Raw genomic sequence first — 22,453 nt, forward strand, 5'->3', positions numbered from 1 at the left:
TGCTTGGAACCATAAAAGTAAGTCGTGTCGTGTTAAACAGATGGCCTGGCTGCATTTGTGACTGCCAGCGTTTTAGGGATCTGAGATAAAATAGGACATCATGGAATGAAATCAGAATTTGTGTTTCACACATTTCTTTGTACTCAACAAGACATTAAGAGCGAAATGACTTAATTTTTTCATCTGCATTAGAACGCCCTGCTTTCTGCACACACCAAGGGGACTTGATGTGTCACTTCATAGCTGGTGCTTTTGCCAACATATTTCCTCTTGGGAAGTCACAACACAGAAGAGAAATACAAATTTTCCAAGACGCCAGCAGCACACTCATGATCTAGATAAATCTTCCAACTCTGAAAGGGATCAAGAGCTAGGAGTCATCCAAATTTGCGCAGAACTTTCCCTGACTTGTTTGTATAACCAGTTGAATGACAGATGTGTTTTTCTGTAATTCATTTTATGTGCTTTAAGCCAACAGTCCCCAACCTTTCTGGCACCAGGCACTGTTTCGTGGAAGAGAGTTTTTCCACGAACCAGGGGAGGGGGATGGTGTAAGGATAATTCAAGGGCATTAAATCTGTTGTACACTTTATTTCTATTATTATTACCTCAGCTCCACCTCAGGCATTAGATCCTGAAGGTTGAGGACTCTTGCTTTGACTTGTGAACACAGAGGGGGACAGAGAGGATGGACAAATGGAGAAAGTAGCATGGAAACATATATATTACCATATGTAAAATAGGTAGCCAGTGGGAATTTGCTATATGACCCAGGGAGCTCAAACCAGTGCTCTGTGACAACCTGGAGAGGTTGGGATGGGATGGGAGGTGGGAGAGAGGCTCAAGAGGGTGGGGACATATGTATACGTATGGTTGATTCATGATGATGTATGGCAGAAACCAATACAATATTGTAAAACAATTATCCTTCAATTAAAAATAGACTAATTAAAAAAGAAAGAAAGGAAGAGAATCTTTATTAAGATGAAAGCTGAAGTATCAGTCAATTGTGTTACCTAGCTGTCATCACTAGGACAGAGACCAGGGCAAAGCATGCTGTGCTGAGAATGATTTTGATATAGGAAACAGGAATTACGAAATTCAGATTTTGGGTGATTGAGTTTTAGCAGGACAGTTTCCATGTCAACCAAAGGAATGCAATTACTCCACTTTTCAAATAAAACTTTGTGCCACTTGAAGGCTCAATCACTGGAGTACAGAAGATGGTTAGAGGCAAGCAGTACTGTAAGATCAAGGCGAGCTGTCTGCATATGAAACCATCATGGACCTGGGATAAAAAACCCACACAATGTTTGTGAGAGATGTTCAGTATCACTCTTTTGGGCACAAAGCAGTCCTGTTTGCATTTGAGAACTCAGAATTCCCTCCCATCTCAGTACAATTAGATGCTTATTCCAGAGGCCCTGAGGCATTTTTCTAACAGCTGCCTCTGAACTAGGGCCCTATTGACACTGATTGCATTTTGGAGTAGGAGGAACAAAAGTATGCTATTTTTACATGTTTTTTTTTTTTTTATGTTTTTATTATAGAGATTGTCAAATATAAATAAAAGTAGAAACAATAAAACAATGAACTCCCATGTTCACAGTCCCTGCCTCAACAAGCAACAGCAATCTGGATAATCTTATTTTATATGTGCCTCCATTCTCTCCTGTTACTTGATTGTTGTTCAGTTGCTCATCTGACTCTTTGCGACCCCACAGACTGGCACGCCAGGCTTCACTGTCCTTCACCTTCTCCTGGATCTTGCTCGAACTCATGTCCTCTTCTCCTGCCTTCAATCCTTCTTAGCATCAGGTCGTTTCTAATGAGTTGGCTCTCTGCATCAGGTGGCCAAAGTACTGGAGGTTCATCTTCAGCATCAGTCCTTCCAATGAATATTCAGGATTGATTTCCTTTAGAATTCACTGATTTGATCTCCTTGCAGTCCAAGGGACTCTCAAGAGTCTTCTCCAATACCACAGTTCAAAAGCATCAATTCTTCAGTGCTCATTACTTGATTATTTTGAAGCAAATCATCAACCTGTTGGTATTTCTGTATGAATCTCTAGAAGAGAAGGCTTTTTTTTTTTTTTTAAAAAAAAAACATCTATTAGCAGTATCACAACTGAAAAAGTGAATGATTCTATAATGTTCATATTTTTCAGCTCTAAAAAAATATTTTCATTTTTAATTGAATGAGGATCTAAATAAGGTCTATAAAATGTGAATTGTTAATATGTCATTGAAGCTTTTTTCAAGGTGTCATGCCCTTCCCCTCCACTATATTTTGTGGCAATTTTTTTTTGTTGGAGAAATGTGCCAGGACTGTACTGTTTTATGTGTATCAGCTTTATAGTATATTTTAATTTCTGGCAGATCTAGCCTTCTTCATTGCTCTTCTTTTCAGGGTTTTCCTGGCTTGTTCATTCTTATAGACAGATATCACCTAACTTAAATTCTGGGGGATAAAAACCTTGTGATAAGACCATTCTAATTGTGAAAAATTTACAAAATAACTTAGAAATGATATTTACAAGATGTTACATTTTTAAATCCTATAGTATGTCTTCCTATTTGTTCATGTTCACATGTCTATTTTGTGGAGTGTTTTATCATTTCCCTCACACAGGTTTTAGACATTTCCTGGTACATTTATACCTAGGCATTTAACTTTCTTTTTGTATCTCTCAACTGGGATCCTCTCTTTCATTACAACTTCTAACTGGTTTTTTTTATCCATATGAAAGTTAGTGACTTTTTTAGATTAATTTTGTAACTCACTCCATGATTAAATCTTTCATTTTATTTTTGCCCTAATTATTTAGAGTTTTCAGATATATAATTATACCATCACCAAATAGATATAGATTGCCTCTTCTTTTTCAATTCTTGTGTCTCTATTTTCTTTGTTACCTGATTATACTAGTTAATAACCCCAATATAAAAATGGTGGATATTTTGAGAAAGAACCTTTATCATGTTTTTGACATTGAAAGAAAACCTTGTAGTGTTTCCTCATTGAGTTTAGAGAACATATGATAAAAAGTATATATTATAGTCTTTTATATTAATCCATATATTTACATTTCTAGTATTCTTCATTTCTTCCTGTGGACTCTTTACCATTCTGGTCATTTCTTTTTAGTCTAAATAACTTCACTTAGTCTTTCTTGTAAGACAGGTCTGCTGTCAATAAATTCACCATTCATTGTTTATCTGGGAATAATTTTATTTCACCTTTGTTTTTGAAGAGTTGTTTTGCTGGGCATTAAATTCTTAATTGACAGTTATTTCTCTCAGTATTTTGAATATCTTATTCCACTACTTTCTGGCCTCCATTGTTAAGATGATAAGTTAACTGTTAATTGTATTGATGCTCCTTTGTATGTGATGAGTCAGTTTTCCATTACTACTTTCAAGATATATTTTTGTATTTGACTTGTTTTTCATATTTATCCTATTTGATGTCTGATGAACTTATTGAACATGTCTATCAAGGTTTTACATCAAACTGAGAATGTTTTTACCTGTTATTTTCTTCAATATTTTCTTCTACTTCTTTCTCTCTCTCCTCTCCAAGTGACTGCCATTGCATATAGGTCAGTGTATTTGCTGTTTCCCATAGGTCTCTGAGACTAGTTCTTTTTCTCTTTCTGTTCTTCAGAGTAGATTATTTCTATTAATTTATCTTCAATTCAGTAATTGTTTCTTCTGCCATCCCAATATGCTGCTGTGAATTTTTCATTTCACTTATTCTATTCTTCTAGTCCAGAATTTCTATTTAGACTTTATATAATTTTGATCTCCTGATTAAAAGTTGCTATTGGTTAGTTTACTGTTCTTATACATTCCTTTAATTTCTCAAATATTATTTTCTTTAGTTCCTTGAACATACTGATGATTGCTGCTTTGAAGTCTTTGTCTGCTAAATCCAACATCTGGGAAATCTCAGGGGCATATTTATTGACTGTTTTTTTCCCTAACTCTGGGTCCCACTTTCCCATTACTTTGCGGGTCTCATAATTTTTTTTTTAAACTGGCCATTTAAAATAAAATATTGTAGCAACTCTAGCTTGTAATTTTCCTAATACTGATGGTAACATTTAGAAAATACCAGAAATATATTTTTATAAGTAAGAAGATGAATAAATCTGAAGCAATTCACCATTATATTTATTCAGCTATTCTCTGTGTCAGTCAATTTTTAAAAGCCTACATTGTAGCTAGGGAAACTAAGCTGCAATCTATAAACTGACAACCATACCACAGCTGCCTTAGAAAACGAGGTCTATTTTGCCCCTGCAATCTCAGCTCCTTTTAAATACCTATCTCTTTCCTTAAAAAACTGGAAATAGAACTGCCATATGACCCAGCAATCCCACTCCTGGGCATACACACTGAGGAAACCAGATCTGAAAGAGACACATGTACCCCAATGTTCATCGCAGCACTGTTTATAATAGCCAGGACATAGAAGCAACCTAGATGCCCATCAACAGACGAATGGATAAGGAAGCTGTGGTACATATACACAATGGAATATTACTCAGCCATTAAAAAGAATTCGTTTGCATCAGTTCTAATGAGATGGATGAAACTGGAGCCCATTATACAGACTGAAGGAAGCCAGAAATATAAAGACCAATACAGTATACTAACACATATATATGGAATTTAAAAAGACAGTAATGATAACCCTATATGCAAAACAGAAAAAGAGACACAGATGTACAGAACAGACTTTTAGACTCTGTGGGAGAAGGTGAGGGTGGGATGTTCTGAGAGAACAGCATTGAAACTTGTATACTATCAAGGGTGAAACAGATCACCAGCCCAGGTTGGATGCATGAGACAAGTGCTCAGGGCTGGTGCCCTGGGAAGACCCAGAGGGATGGGATGGGGAGGGAGGCGGAAGGGGGGATCCGGATGGGGAACACATGTAAATCCATGACTGATTCATGTCAATGTATGGCAAAAACCACTACAATATTGTAAAGAAATTAGCCTCCAACTAATAACTAATAAAACTAACTAATTTTTATTAGCCTCCAACTAATAAAAATGAATGGAAAAATAAAAATAAAAAAATACCTATCTCTTTCCACATTAAACATTTAAGAGGATATCATTAGATTGACTTTACTTTAAAATCATAGTTAATGTACTAAGGATGTATGGTGCTTAAAGGGAATAGAGTTTCTAAGGACTAATTCGGTCTCATCCTTTGTTTTCATTTTTATAGGGGACACCTAGAAAAAGCATTAGCTGACTTAGCAGAAGGCATGCCATTGATGGAATGGCCCATTTCATCATGGTTCAGCTCTAAAGCTTAGGCAAGATGTTGTGAGGGAATCAATATCCATGTGAAGTATAAATGTTCTTCATTCTTATTCAGAATAATTTCTTGGCTTTTCATTAGAACTTAGAAATTTACTTAGTAACATATCTATGCTGTGGCCATGTGAAATTGTGGTTATTCTTAAACTGGCTTGTCTATTCTGACACCAAATTTTGTATGAAATTTCTAGAACTAGACAAGCTCCTCAACACTCTCTGGACTAAAAGTACCTGTATCAGAAAAGATAAAATCCATCAGCTTAGAAGGAAACAAAACAGCCTAACAGTTCATGATGGAGACTACCCTAATCTATCTGTATCCATGGACCCAGAATCAGAAGATGGTCCAATTTCCTGGGATCAGGTATTGTCATTATTCCTCTTGTGCCATTGTACTGTCAAAGGAAGCAACTGTGAACATTCTCTAAGTGTTGTAGAAAACTTCAAGGGTAATGTAGATTTCCTTAAATGTAAAAATATTCTATTTTCCACAGTGTAGTCAGGGATTTTTCCTTTAACAAGTATATCTCTGCAGATTTAAAACTTGAGGCCAAAATATTTAGGAGAATGGTATATATTACTCTTTCCTTCATCCTGAATTCGTGAATAATTCAGTAAACATGCGACCATTTATCAGTCACCATTGTGTGCACTAGGGGTAAAGAATTGAACAAAAACAGGCACAGTTCCTATGGAGCTACCAGGATAGTGGGTGGATATAGACATATAAAAACAATCATGAATGAATGCTTCAAATTTAGATTAGATTATGATGAGATTACTTTGCATTGTGAGCAACAGAGAAATATTTGTATAGTAGGTGGCACTGAGAAGGTTTTTGAGAAAAGGTGGTATATGGGCCTATAAATATATTCTTATTCTTACTTCCTGAAGTTGTGTTCCAAAGTACATTCATTAGTCTACTAGATAATACTTGTTTTTGTCTTGTTTGTTTGTTATTTGGCTGCGCTAGGTCTTTTTTGCTGCACTAGGGCTTTCTCTAGTTGCAGTGAGGAGGGGTTACTCTGTTGTCGTGGCGCACGGGCTTCTTCTTGCAGTGGCTTCTCTTGTTGGGGAGCACTGGCTCTAGGGCCTGCAGATTCAGTGGTTGTGGCCCACAGGCCTAGTTGCACTGTGGCATGTGGGATCTTAGTTCCCAGACCAAGGATCAAACCTGTGTCCCATGCATCCGCAGACAGATTCTTAACCACTAGGCCACCAGGGAAATCTAGATAATACTTCTTTCTTTTTGGCCTTGCCTCATGGCATGTGGGATCTTAGTTCCCCAGTGAGGGATTGAACTCACACCCTCTCCATTGGAAGGGCAGAGTCTTAACTACTAGACTACCAGGGAAGTCCTGTGATAATTCTTAAAAATTCTTAAATTCTTATCATCAAATCTGTTTGGGAAATAGAGATATGTATTGCACTGTAGCATATTAACACGCCTGGGGAGGTCCTGTAGTAAATAAAATTCTTTAGTCTTATTGAATTCAGCATTTTTCAGACTCTGGTACACATAGAAACCTTCCCTGCTCTTATCATTTAAAATCTTGGAAAATTGATATTCCATGATAATGGCTTATATTTAATGAGTAAATTAATACTATGTGTTAGACACTGCAGAGTTTCCCCTGAATTTCTTCATTTAGTTATTACAACAGCCGTATGAGGCTAGGTTAAATGATTCCATCCTACCAATGAGGAAATTGAGTCATGGAACTAATAAGTAGTTGATTAAGTTCACAGAAATTGAGGATATATGCATACGTTGTCCCAGAGCATATTCTGTGCTCTTAACAACCATGCTATTGTTTAATAAATATTGATTTAAAGAAATAAAACTACTTTTTGTTTGTATCTTGGATAAGTTATTATTCCTATTAGGCACAAATCTGTATATTGAAAGAGAAAAATTCTGTAAACATTTCTAACAATAGTGACTGTTGTTCCTGTAAGTTATGAATACATGATTGGGTAGTATTGCCTATTTTTGCTATGATATATTTTAAAAAGTAAATTTCTATTAATTAGGCTACATAGTAAGGGCATCAATTAAAGCTGATTATTTTAAACTCACAGTGTATTCACTGAAGGAAATAAGTTGATGCCTGTATTAATCCTTGTTTGTAAGTTCTCCTTAAATATTCCTTCAGGGCCAGCTCTTCTTAGGAAGGGAACTCATTTGTCTGATGGAGACCCTATTTGCATAAAGAATGAAGGTTATTTCTTAAAATTTAGGGATTACTTGCTTAAGCCATGCATTTTCTAAGAACAGTAACTGTCATCTTCTGTGATGACTACGCAAGATAAACAAAACCTCTTCTTTCTCAATTATCTGTTTCAACATTCACTTTCTTTGTGACTCTGGAGGGGACCCTAAAGTAAGAGACTAGATCTGAAGATCCTGCCTGTATTATTTGGACCAGTCAGTCTTGAGGTGTTGTCCCTGGGCCAGCAGTATCAGCAGCACCTGGGACATTGTAGGAAATGGGAATTCTCGGGTCCCACCCCAGAATCTACTGAATTATACACTCTGATTGTGGAGCCCAGCACCCTATCTTTTAACCAGCCCTCCAAGTGATTCTCAAAACTAAAATGCAGGAAGCGACACTTTAGAATGTGTTTTTAAAGTTTCCACAAAGGTCTTATGACATCAACACAAGTGTACAATTATATTGAAGTTTTAGTTTAAAGAATAAAGCTATTTTAAAGGTTATTGACTGAATCATCTAATTTTAATTCTATTTTCTTCTTTATTAAAAATAGTTTGCCAAAATTTAAAGGATATAATGAATCACCTTTAAGGACATTTGTATTAGTGATTTCAGAAGAAATGTAATGCAATAGTAACCTAAATAGTATAGGAATAGCAAGTAAATATCAAGGGCATAGAAGCTTATAATAGAATAACCTTACTCTACAAGAAGGTGTTCTAAAACTGGAAACTATTCAATTCCTTGACAATGAACTGGGGAGAGATGCATGACATTCTCTTCATGTCTATTTCTCCGCTCTTTTATTTCCCAGTCAGGCATCTTTCAGTAAGAATATTTATTATGAAGGATTCATTATAAGATGTTTATGGTTAGTTTCCCTTCATCATTGCTAGTATTTTTAATGATAATGTGGTTCTGTTCCATGATTAATAAATAGTGCAAAAGAGACTATTGTCTTTGGTGTAAATTATTTTGATAAAGGGGAAAAAATTACAAGTTTAGCTTTGTGTTGTTGCTTCTTGTAATAGAAACATTTTGGAGTTCTTGCCCAGTCTTTCTGAGAAATGCCTTCCCCACCCACTGGGCTGAGTCCAGCAGCCATATTTGAACAGTATGATGTCCTTTCCTGTCTTGGGGGCAAAACTGATGGAATCAAATAACATTGGAACAAGAAAACCCATCCATGGCCTTGCTGAGACAATCAGATCTGTCAGGACTTGCAGACTCAATCCAATTTTTTTTTTTTTCAGTTCACAGCAATCTTTATTATTTATAACTCCATATTAGTATACTGTGTGTGCATACTTCATTCTTTCTTCTATTTATGAACATATGAGTTATTTACAGTGTTTTGCAGTTGCAAGCATACTATTACAATGAATAATGTTGCTGTTCAGTCACTAAGTCCTGTCTGACTCTTTGCGACCTCATGGACTGCAGCACCCCAGACCTCCCTGTCCCTCACCATCTCCCAGAGTTTGCCCAAGTTCATGTCCATTCATGAATTTGTGTCCATTGAATTGCATGTCCATTTCAATTTCATTGAAATTCATGTCCATTGAATCAGTGATGCTATCCAGCCATTTCATCCTCTGCCTCCCTCTTCTCCTTTTGCTTTCCCAGCATCAGGATCTTTTCTAGTGAGTCGGCTCTTCGCCATCAGGTAAATGGAATGGGTTGAGGCTTATATGGCCTTTTATTTTTTTTTAAGATTTTTTTGGATGTGGATCACTTTTAAAGTCTTTATTGAATTTGTTACAATATTGCTTCTGTTTTTTGTTTTTGCCTGTGGGGCATATAGGAGCTGATCTCCCCGAGCAGGGATCGAACCTACACCCCCTGCACTGGGAGGTGAAATCTTAACCACTGGACTGCCAGGGAGGTACCTGGCCATGTGTTTACTAAAGAGAGAAAGCCATGTGTTTACTAAAGAGAGAAGGCCATGTGTTTATTAAAGAGAGAAGGCCATGTGTTTATTAAAGAGAAAAGGCCAGACTGTGAGGGGAAATAGATGTCTGCAGGGGGAAACAGAAAGGAGAAAATACAGAGCCCTGAAGAAATAGAGAAAAATCTTTGGTTTTCATTTTCCAGCTTCCAGTTGAATTCCTCATAAAATGTGCCTGTCCTTCCCATGTCAGACATCCTCTGTAACCTTAACACATCTTCCTCTGGGTGTTTGGCAGTTTAAGTGGCTCTGTTCCATGCAACCAAATGTCTCCCAATCAAGATAAAGCTTTTTAACCCTTTGGATCATCCCAGAGGATTTTTATGTGGGAAAAACCAGCAAACATCATCATTTTCTGATTAGCCATGTGTCTTTGTTTAAAATCCCTACTTTCTATAGCATGGCAAACCAATCCTTGGACATCACTGATTTTTTTTTAAAGATACCTTACTGTGACCTCAGATCACACTGCTCTTGCATTGGGGTCTTATTTCACTAGAAGACATTCATTTGTGCTAGTGAAACTACACACCCTTCTCATCCACATATGAAAACTTTTCAATGTAATTTTTGATGCATAAAGTGTCAGCCCTTAGCACTTCTGAAGTGGACAAATGTTTTCAGGCAATTGTTAGAGATCTGTTTCATTTATTGTTTAGCTACTTCTTTCATAAATATCCCTATACAATATGAAAAAGTAGATAAAAACTAGTGAAATCTGTAGGCAATAACAATGATTTCAATTGTTTTTGTGGTGAAGGGCTGTCAAAGAATATAAGTCACCATATCATTTAGTGCTTACACACCAGCAAGTTGACACAGCATCCACTTTTTAAAATATTACCTTTACCTTTATTGCTTTTGAAAATTCATGTTGCTGACACAGGCTTATTAAATCAGATAATATTAAAGGCAATGATCTTATTCCTCCAGAGCTCCTGTTTATCCTATAAAGTTTTAACTTCATTAATAATACAAAGCCATGCCCCCAACAAGAGTCTTAAGGCTTGCTTAGGCTGCTGGTTAGAACACCATTTAGCACATTGTAAAACAATCTGCATCTCCTTTCAGGAAAGAAAAACGTTTGCAAAACTCCTACCACACAATACTCAGAATGAAAGTGAGATACAGCTGCTTTAATTAGAGATGAAAAACAGTCCTCGAGAATTATGTATGGTCAGAAGTTTGCAAGGAAACACACATAGTAATGTGTTGACTTGAACCCTTCCAGTTTAGTCCTGATTCCTCCAGGATGGTAGTTGATGGTGAATTTGGTCCAGTGCTGAGGTTGGTAACAATGTATGTTCTGCCTCCTACAGACTTGCTTCTCTGCCGGGCAGTTGGTGAACATATTTCTACAGAACAAGCGTTCACCCATTTCTAAGGAGGACTTTAAGCAAATGAGTCCAGGAATCATTCAGCAATTGCTCAGCTGTTCTTGCCAGCTGCCCCAGAACCAACAAGCAAAGATGGCACCCACCACGCTGGAGAGTGAGTCCTGGCTCTTTGCTCAGAAAGCCAATGCACACAATGCATACAATCTGCTAAATGGATTCATGATGGTGAAGGAGGATATATACCATACACCAGGCACTGTTTTAAGCATTTTACTTTGATCAGCTCATTGAGTCCTTACAACAATGCTACCAGCTATAAATTATTATTATCTTCACTTTAGAGATGATGAAACTTAGGTAACTGGAAGTTAAATAACTTGCCCAAAGACACATAGCTAGTAATTGATAGAATTGGGATTCAAATGCAGGTAATTTGGTCCCATAGTCCTTGTTTTTAACCACCTATGCTATACTACAGTTCAATGAATATTTTATATTTTGTAGCTAACTTACATAAATCGATTCTATCCCCTATCTTTGACTCAGTCATAGACCGTAGTTGAATCACAGACCATAGTTGAATAGCTTTATCATTTCTAGACTGTTATAGAAATGAAATCATACAGTATGTATTCTTTTGGGATTCAGGGTATTTTTCCACTCATCAAAATTTCCTTATAATCCATCTAGATTGTTTTGTGTATTAATAAATTGGTTTTTTTTTTTATTACTGAGTAGAAGCAGGGCAAAGGCTAACAGAGTTTTGCTAACAGAACACACTGGCCATAGTAAACACCCTCTTCCAACAACACAAGAGTTGACTATACATGGACATCACCAGATGGTCAATACCGAAATCAGACTGATTATATTTTTTGTAGCTGAAGATGGAGAAAATCTATAACAGTCAGCAAAAACAAGACCTGGAGCTGACTGTTGCTCAGATCATGAACTCCTTATTGTCGAAAGCAGACTTAAATTGAAGAAAGTAGGGAAAACCACTAGACCATTCAGGTATGACCTAAATCAAATCCCTTATGATTATACAGTGGAAGTGAGAAATAGATTTAAAGGATTAGATCTGATAGACAGAGTGCCTGAAAAACTATGGAAGGAGGTTTGTAACATTGTACAGGAGGCAGTGATCAAAACTATCCCCAATAAAAAGAAATGCAAAAGGGCAAAATGGTTGTCTGAGGAAGCCTTACAAATAGCTGAGAAAAGAAGAGAAGTGAAAGGCAAAGGAGAAAAGGAAAGATATACCCATCTGAATGCAGAGTTCCAAAGAATAGTAAGGAGAGATAAGAAAGCCTTCCTAAGCGATCAATGCAAAGAAATAGAGGAAAACAATAGAATGGGAAAGACTAGAGATTTCTTCAAGACAATTAGAGATACCAAGGGAATATTTCACACAAAGATGGGCACAATAAAGGATAGAAACAGTATGGACCTAACAGAAGCAGAAGAGATTAAGAAAAGGTGGCAAGAATACACAGAAGAACTATGCAAATAGGTATTAATGACCCAGGTAACCACGATGGTGGGTGTGATCACTCACCTAGAGCCAGACATCCTGGAATGCAAAGTCAAGTGGGCCTTAGGAAACATCACTATGAACAAAGCTAGTGGAGGTGATGGAATTCCAGTTGAGCTATTTCAAATCCTAAAAGATGATGGTGTGAAAATGCTGTACTCAATATGTCAGCAAATTTGGAAAACTCAGCAGTGGTCACAGGACTGGAAAAGGTCAGTTTTCATTCCTACCCCAAAGAAAGGCAATGCCAAAGAATGTTCAAACTACCGCACAATTGCACTCATCTCACATGCTAGCAAAGTAATGTTCAAAATTCTCTAAATCAGGCTTCAACAGTACATGAACTGAGAACTTCCAGATGTTCAAGCTGAATTTAGAAAATAAAAGGCAGAGGAATGAGAGGTCAAATTGCCAACATCTGTTGGATCATAGAAAAAAGCAAGATAATTCTAGAAAAACTTCTGCTTCATTGACTACGCCAAAGCCGTTGACTGTGTGGATCACAACAAACTGTGGACAATTCCTAAGATGGGAATACCAGACCACATTACCTGCCTCCTGAGAAATCTGTATGCAAGTCAAGACGCAACAGTTAGAACCAGACATGGAACAACGAGCTGGTTCTAAATTGGGAAAGGAGTACATCAAGACTATATTGTCACCCTGCTTATTTAACTTATATGCAGAGTACATCATGTGAAATGCCTAGCTGGATGAATCACAAGCTGGAATCATGATTGCTGGGAGAAATATCAATAACCTCAGATACACAGATGGCACCACCCTTATGGCAGAAAGTGAAGAGGAACTAAAGACCCTCTTGATGAAAGTGAAAGAGGAGAGTGAAAAAGTTGGCTTAAGACTCAACATTCAAAAAACGAAGATCATGGCATCCGGTCCCATCACTTCATGACAAATAGATGGGGAAACAATGGAAACAGTGAGAGACTTTATATTTGGGGGCTCCAAAATCACTGCAGATGGTGATTGCAGTCATGAAAATAAAAGATGCTTGCTCCTTGGAAGAAAAGCTATGACCAACCTAGATAGCATATTAAAAAGCAGAGACATTACTTTGCTAACAAAGGACCATCTAGTCAAAGCTATGGTTTTTTCAGTATTCATGTATGGATGTGACAGTTGAACCATAAAGAAGGCTTAACAGTGAAGAATTGATGCTTTTGAACTGTGGTGTTGGAGAAGACTCTTGAGAGTTCCTTGGACAGCAAGGAGATCCAACCAGTCAATCCTAAAGGAAATCAGTTCTGAATGTTCATTGGAAGGACTGATGCTGAAGCTGAATCTCCAATACTTTGGTCACCTGATGCAAAGAACTAACTCATTGGAAAAGACCCTGATGCTGGGAAAGATTGAAGGTAGGAGGAAAAGGGGACGACAGAGGATGAGATGTTTGGATGGCATCACCGACTCAATGGACATGAGTTTGAGCAAACTCTAGGAGTTGGTGATAGACAAGGAAACCTGGCATGCTGCAGTCCATGGGGTCGCAAAGAGTTGGACACGACTGAGAAAATGAACTGAACTGCTTCTTTGGTATGAATATACTATATTTTGCTTAACCATTCACCTTTGAAAAAGTGGATTATTTTCAGTTTTTGGCTATTTGAAAAAACTTACTATGAACATCTCTGCAAAAAAAAAAAAGTTGATAGTTGAGAAATAGCATAGTGTAAGAGAAAGAACATCAGTGTTGGGATCAGAAATGCAGAACTGAATCATGCTGTCTGTCCCCAGCCAGCTCTGCGATCTTCTACAATCTATATTTCTCAAGCCTGTCTCTTTCCCTGCACCGTGCAAAGCAGTGATTCCACAAGGCTTGCTATCCTTTCACACATCATGGCACACATGAAATAATGAAGGCATGTTGGGGTAAACCAAAGAAGCTGCTCTGGGCTGGCAGTGACCAGGCCAGGGAGGTACGAGCCTCCTGAATGTGGCAGCCCCAGGAAGTGCAGGGACCACTATTCACACTTGGGACTTCCCTGACAGTCCAGATGTTAAGACTCTATGTTTCTAATGCAGAGGGTGTCAGTTCAATCCCCAGTCAGGAAACTAAGAGCTCACAAGTGGCATGGTATAGCCAAAAGAGAAAAGAAAAAGAATTCACACTCATCTGTGACCCATAGCATCATCACAGTACATGAGCTTTACTGTAAGACTTCCAGGACACCAGTGAAATTTCAATGGGATAATATGTACAAAAGTGTGTTCTAGAAATTTAAAACACCTGAAGTTTATTTATTTTCTTGCAATAAAAATGCCATTTTATTTACCTGAGTTCTTCATAAAGATCTTTTGAAGACATAAATATGAGGACCATCAAAATGATCTCAGAGTGAGAAAATGTTTTTCTTACCACTTACCAAAATACCCTATTATTTTTAATAAACTATAGTCATAAGTAGTTATAAAATGTTGTGCAGAACTGGACACATGGCATGTGGACTGTTAGATTAAAAATTGGACAGAATAGAGAATCCATAAACAACTTCATCCCAGAAGGGACTTTAGTCAGTGGAGAAATCATTCACTTAATTGTGTTGAGAGAGTTTGGGAAAACAAAACCAGAAAAATGACCAAAAAATGGTGGCCTAAGAACAGGTATGATGAATAGTAAAAATATGACAGTTAACCATATTTAAAATATTACCTTTGATCTGAGGATGTTACATTTTTTTTTCAGAACTGCTTTTCTTTTTCTTTGAGATAGTCTGCAATGCCCGTCATAGCCAAATTGTTCAGCCCTTATTTCTAACTCATAATAGATTCTACATCAAGTGACTCATCATGCCAGGCCTATATATTTAAGACTTCACATTCATTGAGAGGAAAAAAAAACTTCATTAAAAATGAGCAGCTAAATAATTCAAGACTTGTGATCTTGGCCTTTTGAAAGTGCAGGAATGTAAGATGTTAAAGAGTGGAAGACACAGGAAGATGTTATTAAGAACACAGTGTTCAGTATGCTGAAACTCAACTTCTAAGAGCTGTCTTCAACTGAATTTCCAGGAAAGAATGTTATAGCTGAGTAGAAATCATTTCAGATCTATTCTAAGAAGCTGCTTGGAATTGACTAAAATTTTATTATAATTGGTAGTACGTCCAGTTCTGTTTTAAGGACGAGAAACATTTATAAGGAATCTGAGTCCAATCAAGACACCATGACACTATATAGGGAACTAGAGTAAGTCTACAGAGTCTGGTGGCAACAAAAGTCAGAGATTTTATGATTTTCAGATGGTTCTTACTACAGGAGAGCAGGTGAAATCTGACTCATAGAAGACCTAGAAAGTTTTACAAGCTCTCAAGGAATGGAACATCCTTTGTCTTCCAAAACCACACTGTAGCTCAGTAGTCATCTACAGATGTGACAGTTGGACCATAAAGAAGGCTGAGCACTAAAGAATTGATGCTTTCGAATTGTGGCGTTGGAGAAGACTCTTGAGAGTCCCTTGGACTACAAGGAGATCAAACCAGTCAATCCTAAAGGAAATCAACCCCAAATATTCATTGGAAGGGCTGATGCCGAAGCTGAATCTCTAGTACTTGCCCACCTGATACAAAGAGCCGACTCATTAGAAAAAACCTGGATGCTGGGAAAGATTGAAGGCGGGAGGAGAAAGGGATGACAGAGGATGAGATGGTTGGATGGCATCGCCAACCCAATGGACATGAATCTGAGCAAACTCCAGGACATAGTGGAGGACAGAGGAGCCGTATGTGCTGCAGTCCATGGGGTTGTGAAGAGTCAGATTCGGCTTAGTGACTGAACAACAGCAAAGCCACCCTCAGAACAAAGGGAAAAGAATTGAAGAACCTGAAACTTTGCCTTTTGCCTAGGAAACATCAACCCCTAATTTGTCCTTGTGAGTTCTTGACATTTGGTAATATGTTGTACCTACCAGAAAAGTGTGGTAACTTTGAACTTGATTAGACTGCTGGGTGCTCAGATTAAACTTCAAATGTCTTTAATTTACAGGTTAGTTGAGAAGAATCATGTTCCCACTTAGAGTCTATTTGTGGAAAAGTAGGATGTGAAACTGGATGAACTATCTCTAGGGATTTTTTTTTTAAATAAAATAGATATTAAATTAGAGCAAAATAAAACCTTTAGGTAGCTGTATGATCATTCTGAACTATTTTAATTTTTGACTGCATGACATATGGGAGCCTAGTTCCCCTATCAGGCATCAAACCCATGTTCCATGCATTGGCAGCAAGGAGTCTCCACCACTGGACCACCAGGGAATTCTCCCTTGTTATTTTTTTAATGTGGTAAAAATGTACATAACATTTACCATCTCAATCCTTTTAAGTGTATAGCTTAGTAGTGTTAAATATTTTCACATGGCTCTGCAACAGGTCTCTAGAACTGTTTCATTTTGCAAAACTGAAACTGTATATCCACTGAACAGCAACCAATTTGTAGAGATTGCTTAGCTGCAAGGGAGTTGTGGTGACAGTGGGAAAAAAAATCAAAGTGTGAAAGTTTTAGCCTGCTCTGAGCATGCTACCAACTTCGTTTTAACGTTCAATCTCTGTTTAATGGCAGAGCGTATAATTTAATAATGGTCCTCTTCACATCACATGCCTATTATCATCTTACTAGCTAGTGTCATTAACATGATCTGCTGTCGAGAGTCAACGTTCCAGAAAAGTACAAGAATGATGAAGAGGGAACATCTTCAATTATAACAAACTTCAAGAGGGTAGTTTCTTAAAATCTTCAGTGGGCTTTAAGTAGTATGATAACTGAATTGTTCAATTTAATTTGTCACTTATTTGTAGTTATAAAAGGAAATGATAGTTTGATGTGGTAATGACCTATCTTCATTGTTTACAAACAAGTTAGTAATTTCTAAATAAGTTGAAACAGAGTATTTTCCCTGAATATCTATAACCAGTGGAAAATGGTGTTTGAATATAGTTTATATCCAAATAATGTACACTTGACTCTGAAAGCTATTTTTTTCTGTTTTAATCTTTCTCTTTCCTTTCTTCCTCTACTCTTTTATTTCTTCTCTCCTTCCACATGTTTGTTTCTGTTGGAATAACTGTGAAAAACTGTACTTTCTGAATATTTTTGAAAATGTAGAATCTTAGAAATATGGAATATATTTTAGGGGTCAGAAAAATTATTGTAATAATTGAAAAGTTAGGCTGTCCAAATTTATATTATCACCCTTTATTCATTCATTGATTAGTTTTTACCAATAGTCACTCATTTTAGTCACAGAGAATAGTAAAAACTTTTGATATTACAAATAATTTTGAGACCTTTTGGAAGAAAGTACTCATTTTGTCTGCAAATACAGATCTACAGTGGCCCAGACCGTACGCTCTTTCTGTCCCATTGCTTCTTGCCTTCGAAAGGTTTAAATGTGGTTAGATGACAAATATTACCACTGCCTGTCAGTGAAGGTTGTAGTTTGTTTTTTAGTTTTAATTTTTTTGTCTGCACTGGGTCTTCATTGTAGCGTGTAGAATTTTCTCTAGTTGCAGCATGCGGGGCCTTCTCTAGTTGCAGTTCATGGGCTCTAAGGTACACGGCGCTCAGCAGTCACAGTTTGCTGTCTTGTCTAGTTGCCCTGTGGCTTGTGGAACCTTAGTTCCCTGACCAGCAATCGAACCCGTGTCCCCTGCACTGAACGGCGGATTCTCAACCATTGGACCACCAGGGAAGTCCCAAGCTTGTAGTTTAAAGCAAGAGAAATTGTTTTCTTTGAGGGTAGGAGGTGGAGATTTCTTAAAAAACTGGAAATAGAACTGCCATACGACCCAGCAATCCCACTTCTGGGCATACACACTGAGGAAACCAGATCTGAAAGAGACACGTGCACCCCAATGTTCATCGCAGCACTGTTTATAATAGCCAGGACATGGAAGCAACCTAGATGCCCATCAGCAGATGAATGGATAAGGAAGCTGTGGTACATATACACCATGGAATATTACTCAGCCATTAAAAAGAATTCATTTGAACCAGTCCTAATGAGATGGATGAAGCTGGAGCCCCTTATACAGAGTGAAGTAAGCCAGAAAGATAAAGAACATTACAGCATACTGACACATGTATATGGAATTTAGAAAGGTGATAACGATAACCCTATATGCAGAACAGAAAAAGAGACACAGAAATACAGAACAGACTTTTGAACTTTGTGGGAGAATGTGAGGGTGGGATATTTCAAAAGAACAGCATGTATACTATCTATGGTGAAACAGATCACCAGCCCAGGTGGGATGCACGAGACAAGTGCTCCGGCCTGGTGCACTGGGAAGACCCAGAGGAATCGGGTGGAGAGGGAGGTGGGAGGGGGGATCGGGATTGGGAATACATGTAAATCCATGGCTGATTCATATCAATGTATGACAAAACCCACTGGAAAAAAAATAATAAATAATTAAAAAAAAAAAAATGAGGGTAGGAGGTAAGCTAGCTCCTTGCTACAGTGATTATTTTTTTAACAAGGGGTAACTTCAAAACAATGGAGTAAATTAGTAAGTTTCCTTACAAATTAAAACTTTAAATCCAATATGGCACTCACAAAACGATTTTATATCCCTAGCTATTGTAGTATAGGATGGATTCTTTTACCATGTTCACCGGCAGAAGTACTCCTAGGGGCCTCTGACTGGTTTTGATCTCTTTTTGACTCAGAATATGGCTACAGCACTGTGGCGGTGATGCTGCTTACGCTGGGCTCCATGCTTGGGACGACACTGATCCTTTTCCACAGCTGTGAGGAGAACTACAGGCTCATTTTACAGCTGTTTGTGGGCCTGGCTGTTGGGACACTTTCTGGGGATGCTCTGCTCCACCTCATCCCTCAGGTAAGCTGCTATTTTCCGTTTCATCTGGAGTGTTTCTAGTTTCAATTTATGTTTAGCCATTGAAGGTGTTTATGAAGAATTTCACAGTGACCTGGATGCATAGATACAGTGGCCAGTGTTTTCCTTGGAAATCACTGTTATTTTCCCAAAGCCCTTGCAGGAGAAAAGAGATGATCAGTCATTCGATTCACCAGGTTATTCTTATTTTTGAAATTAAAAAATAAGTGATCAGATACAAATTCCTATTGAAACCATTGGGTGTCATTTCCAGGGCTCCAAAGAGCTTTGGTACCAGAGTCCTCTATGTCTCAGCGCAGAAGAGAATTCAGCAAGAGGCAAAGTGATAGATAAAATGTGGTTTATTAGAATAGGACACTTGTGAGGCTTACAAGGGGGTGCCATGCCCTAAGAACTTACTGGGCTACTGTTTTATCATCAAAGGATAAGGGGGAGGGGGAGAAGAACTTTCCCTTGAGTAGACGTCTTGCTTCCATCATCAGCTCCTCCTACAGCTTGGGCAAGAGAGTTTTCTTGTCCCTACGTGCTCAAGCTAGGTCCATAAATTACTGAATTTTATGTCCTAAGGATCATTAATTTATTGAGCTCACCAAGCAGGGTATGGGTCTCATGCCACCACTGTTTTATTGATTTGGGGCATGTCTTGTGCTTCTGTTGCATTTTTTTGTTGCTAAACAAGTCTGCTTGGTTTTGTGGTTAAGCAAACCTGCTCTCTTGAGTAATCATTAACTTATGAGGGTCTCCCATATTTTTTTCTACTTTCAATCCCCTGTTGTATAATTAATTATATAGTCACCTACTTTATCCCTTTATTCTGTCCCTGTCACTATTAAGGAAAATTCATGAAAGGTGAGTATCTGTAAATAAAAATGAATGGGCTATAATATATACTAGTTTTTCTCTGCTGGCCCCCAACCTCATCAGATCCGTTCTCTGCTCTTGTCTGCTGTGTGTTCTGCCCCAGAAGACTGTATCCCCTCAGCTCCATGCAGGCTGGATTGTTGTTTGGGTTCCCCAGCGGGGACACCACAGAAAGGCCAAGGTGGGAGGAGAGAATGGCAGGGGTACTTCTTCCTTGCTCCCTCCCTCTGACACTGTCTCTAGAAGCAGCTCATTACCTGCAATGTTACAGCTCCCATGGGTCCCTAGCTCCTCCACCATTGGAGTTTGGTAACATCATTTCCAACCTTTGCCCTTTGCCCTTTCAGCCTTAAAAGTGGTAATGGTTTCCTGGGGTTGCTAGTCTCTGGGGTGTCTCATTACCCCTCATTCATACCCTTGACCCTGCCCACACCTCTGTCATGGCACCATCATTAAAGCTCTCTTCATCTGAACCATCAAAATGAATTTCTCTTTCTTGCCCAACTATTAGTGTCTGTTTTTGTTGTTTGTTTAGTCACTAGGTTGTGTTCAACTCTTTTGCAACCCCGTGGACTGTAGCCCACCAGGTCCTCTGTCCTTGGGATTTCCCAGACAAGAATACTGAAGTGGGTTACCATGTCCTTCTTCAGCATATATTTCCAACCCAGGGATCAAACCCATGTCTCCTGCATTGACAGGTAGATTCTCCACCCTTTAAGAAACAGGCAAGCTCCAGCAGCTGGCTCTTTGTTGAAGTCTTTGGAGGCTCTTTATTTGTCAGAAATGGAAGGGTTAGGACCTGAGATGCAAGAGTTCAGGGAAAAGGGTCTTCAGATGAGGCTATCCATTCCTTCTGAGATCTCTCATGATGGATCATGATGAGCAAATGATTCCCTCTCCTCTCACAAAACCTGAGATATTAAAACTTTCCACAGGCCTCTGGCATTTTCCTCCAGGGTCCCTCTTGTTGGTTAGAGGCTCAAAAATTATTAGATGCTCTGAAAATTGCAAAGTGAGCATTGTAGATATGAAACAAAACATTATTAGTTTTAATCTCCCTGGTAATCTAATTTTCTGGAAATATTTCAGGGTTTATTTACTTGAGGCAGTGGCCAAAGCCTGTTTCTATGTCACTGTAGTGGGTGCAGAGTTCTTTACAGCCCAGGATCCTGGGAAGTAGCAACAGGATCTTAAGACTGCCCCAGTCTCCCTCAGTGGGAAAGCCCAGAGCCCAAGGCAGCAGGGTTGGGTGTGGGTTGGGTGGGACAGTCAACTGGCCCTATGGAGATATATTACAGAGGAAAACGTAGCTGAGAAGACAGTTGCTTTGCTTAGAAGGTAGTCGCTTTACTTGAAGAAAGAGAAGACAGAGTTATCCAGAAGAGGAAGACAGACGCAGTACCAGTGTGGCAGAAAGCTAGAAAAATCAGTGGTTCCTGAAAGTGATCCAAGGCAAGTGTTTAAAGGTCTGCATAGAAATGAGAAAAATCCCACTGGCATCATTTCCTCTTTTAACTAGCTATGTTGATTCTACTTTAAGATCTACATTTTATTCTGAAATTATGAGGTTTTCCTGTTTCTTTTGTGACATTACAGTGTCCTTGTTTTGTGAAATAATGGTAATTACAAATATTAGGGGAGTGTCCTTCAATGTCTTTACCAAAGGAAAATGTGGAAACTTTATGGCAGTCCAGTGGTTAAGACTTCACCTTTCAGTGCAGGGGGTGAGGGTTTGATCCCTAGTTGGCAAGCTAAGATTCCACATATCTCATGGGCAAAAAACCAAAACATAAAACAGAAGCAACATTGTAACAAACTCAATTAAAAAAATGGTCCACCTTAAAAAAAAATTCTTTTTAAAAAAAGTGGGCTAACATTTGTTTGTCTTTAGTGATGTCCATACACTCGATGTGTACACAGAGATCTACACATATACTCACACATGTACATACATGTATATATACATAAATATCTGTACACATTGATACGAACATATACACAGATAAATTCTTTTTTAAATATAATGATCAGTAACATCCTAAGTGTGGAGACTGCTGAATTGTTTCCCAAACTGTCTTCTCCTATGAAGCGAATATGATACATTATAATTTACTTGCTCATAAGAAGTCATGAGGTCAACCAGTGGGATGAGTCAACTCAAGGAAAATTCCTGATGCTTTTCTGGTATCCTTTTATGTCCCAAGGAGCTGACAATATTGCTGGGCATACTCAATGGAAAAAACCTTTCAGGTGGATTTCTTACTTATTTGAACACTGATTAACAGCTTTAATTGCTATGAGGCATGGGGAGAATAAACCCTGGATGAAATATCTTTATATTTGT

The 22,453-nt window shown here is 38.1% G+C and overlaps 1 protein-coding gene across 3 annotated transcripts in view; it reads left to right on the plus strand.

Moving 5' to 3' along the window:
• The window catches only part of SLC39A12 (solute carrier family 39 member 12), a 79,802-nt gene that overhangs the window by 17,597 nt on the left and 39,752 nt on the right, over nt 1–22,453 (plus strand). For all 3 annotated transcript variants that reach the window (XM_061125737.1, XM_061125738.1, XM_061125739.1), the window contains exons 4-6: nt 5,532–5,704; nt 10,824–10,995; nt 19,058–19,230. In XM_061125737.1, the coding sequence (XP_060981720.1) occupies nt 5,532–5,704; nt 10,824–10,995; nt 19,058–19,230 (518 nt within the window). The remainder of the gene's footprint in view (nt 1–5,531; nt 5,705–10,823; nt 10,996–19,057; nt 19,231–22,453) is intronic.

The sequence above is a fragment of the Dama dama genome, chromosome 23 (assembly GCF_033118175.1).
Source record: "Dama dama isolate Ldn47 chromosome 23, ASM3311817v1, whole genome shotgun sequence".
Lineage (NCBI taxonomy): Eukaryota > Metazoa > Chordata > Mammalia > Artiodactyla > Cervidae > Dama > Dama dama.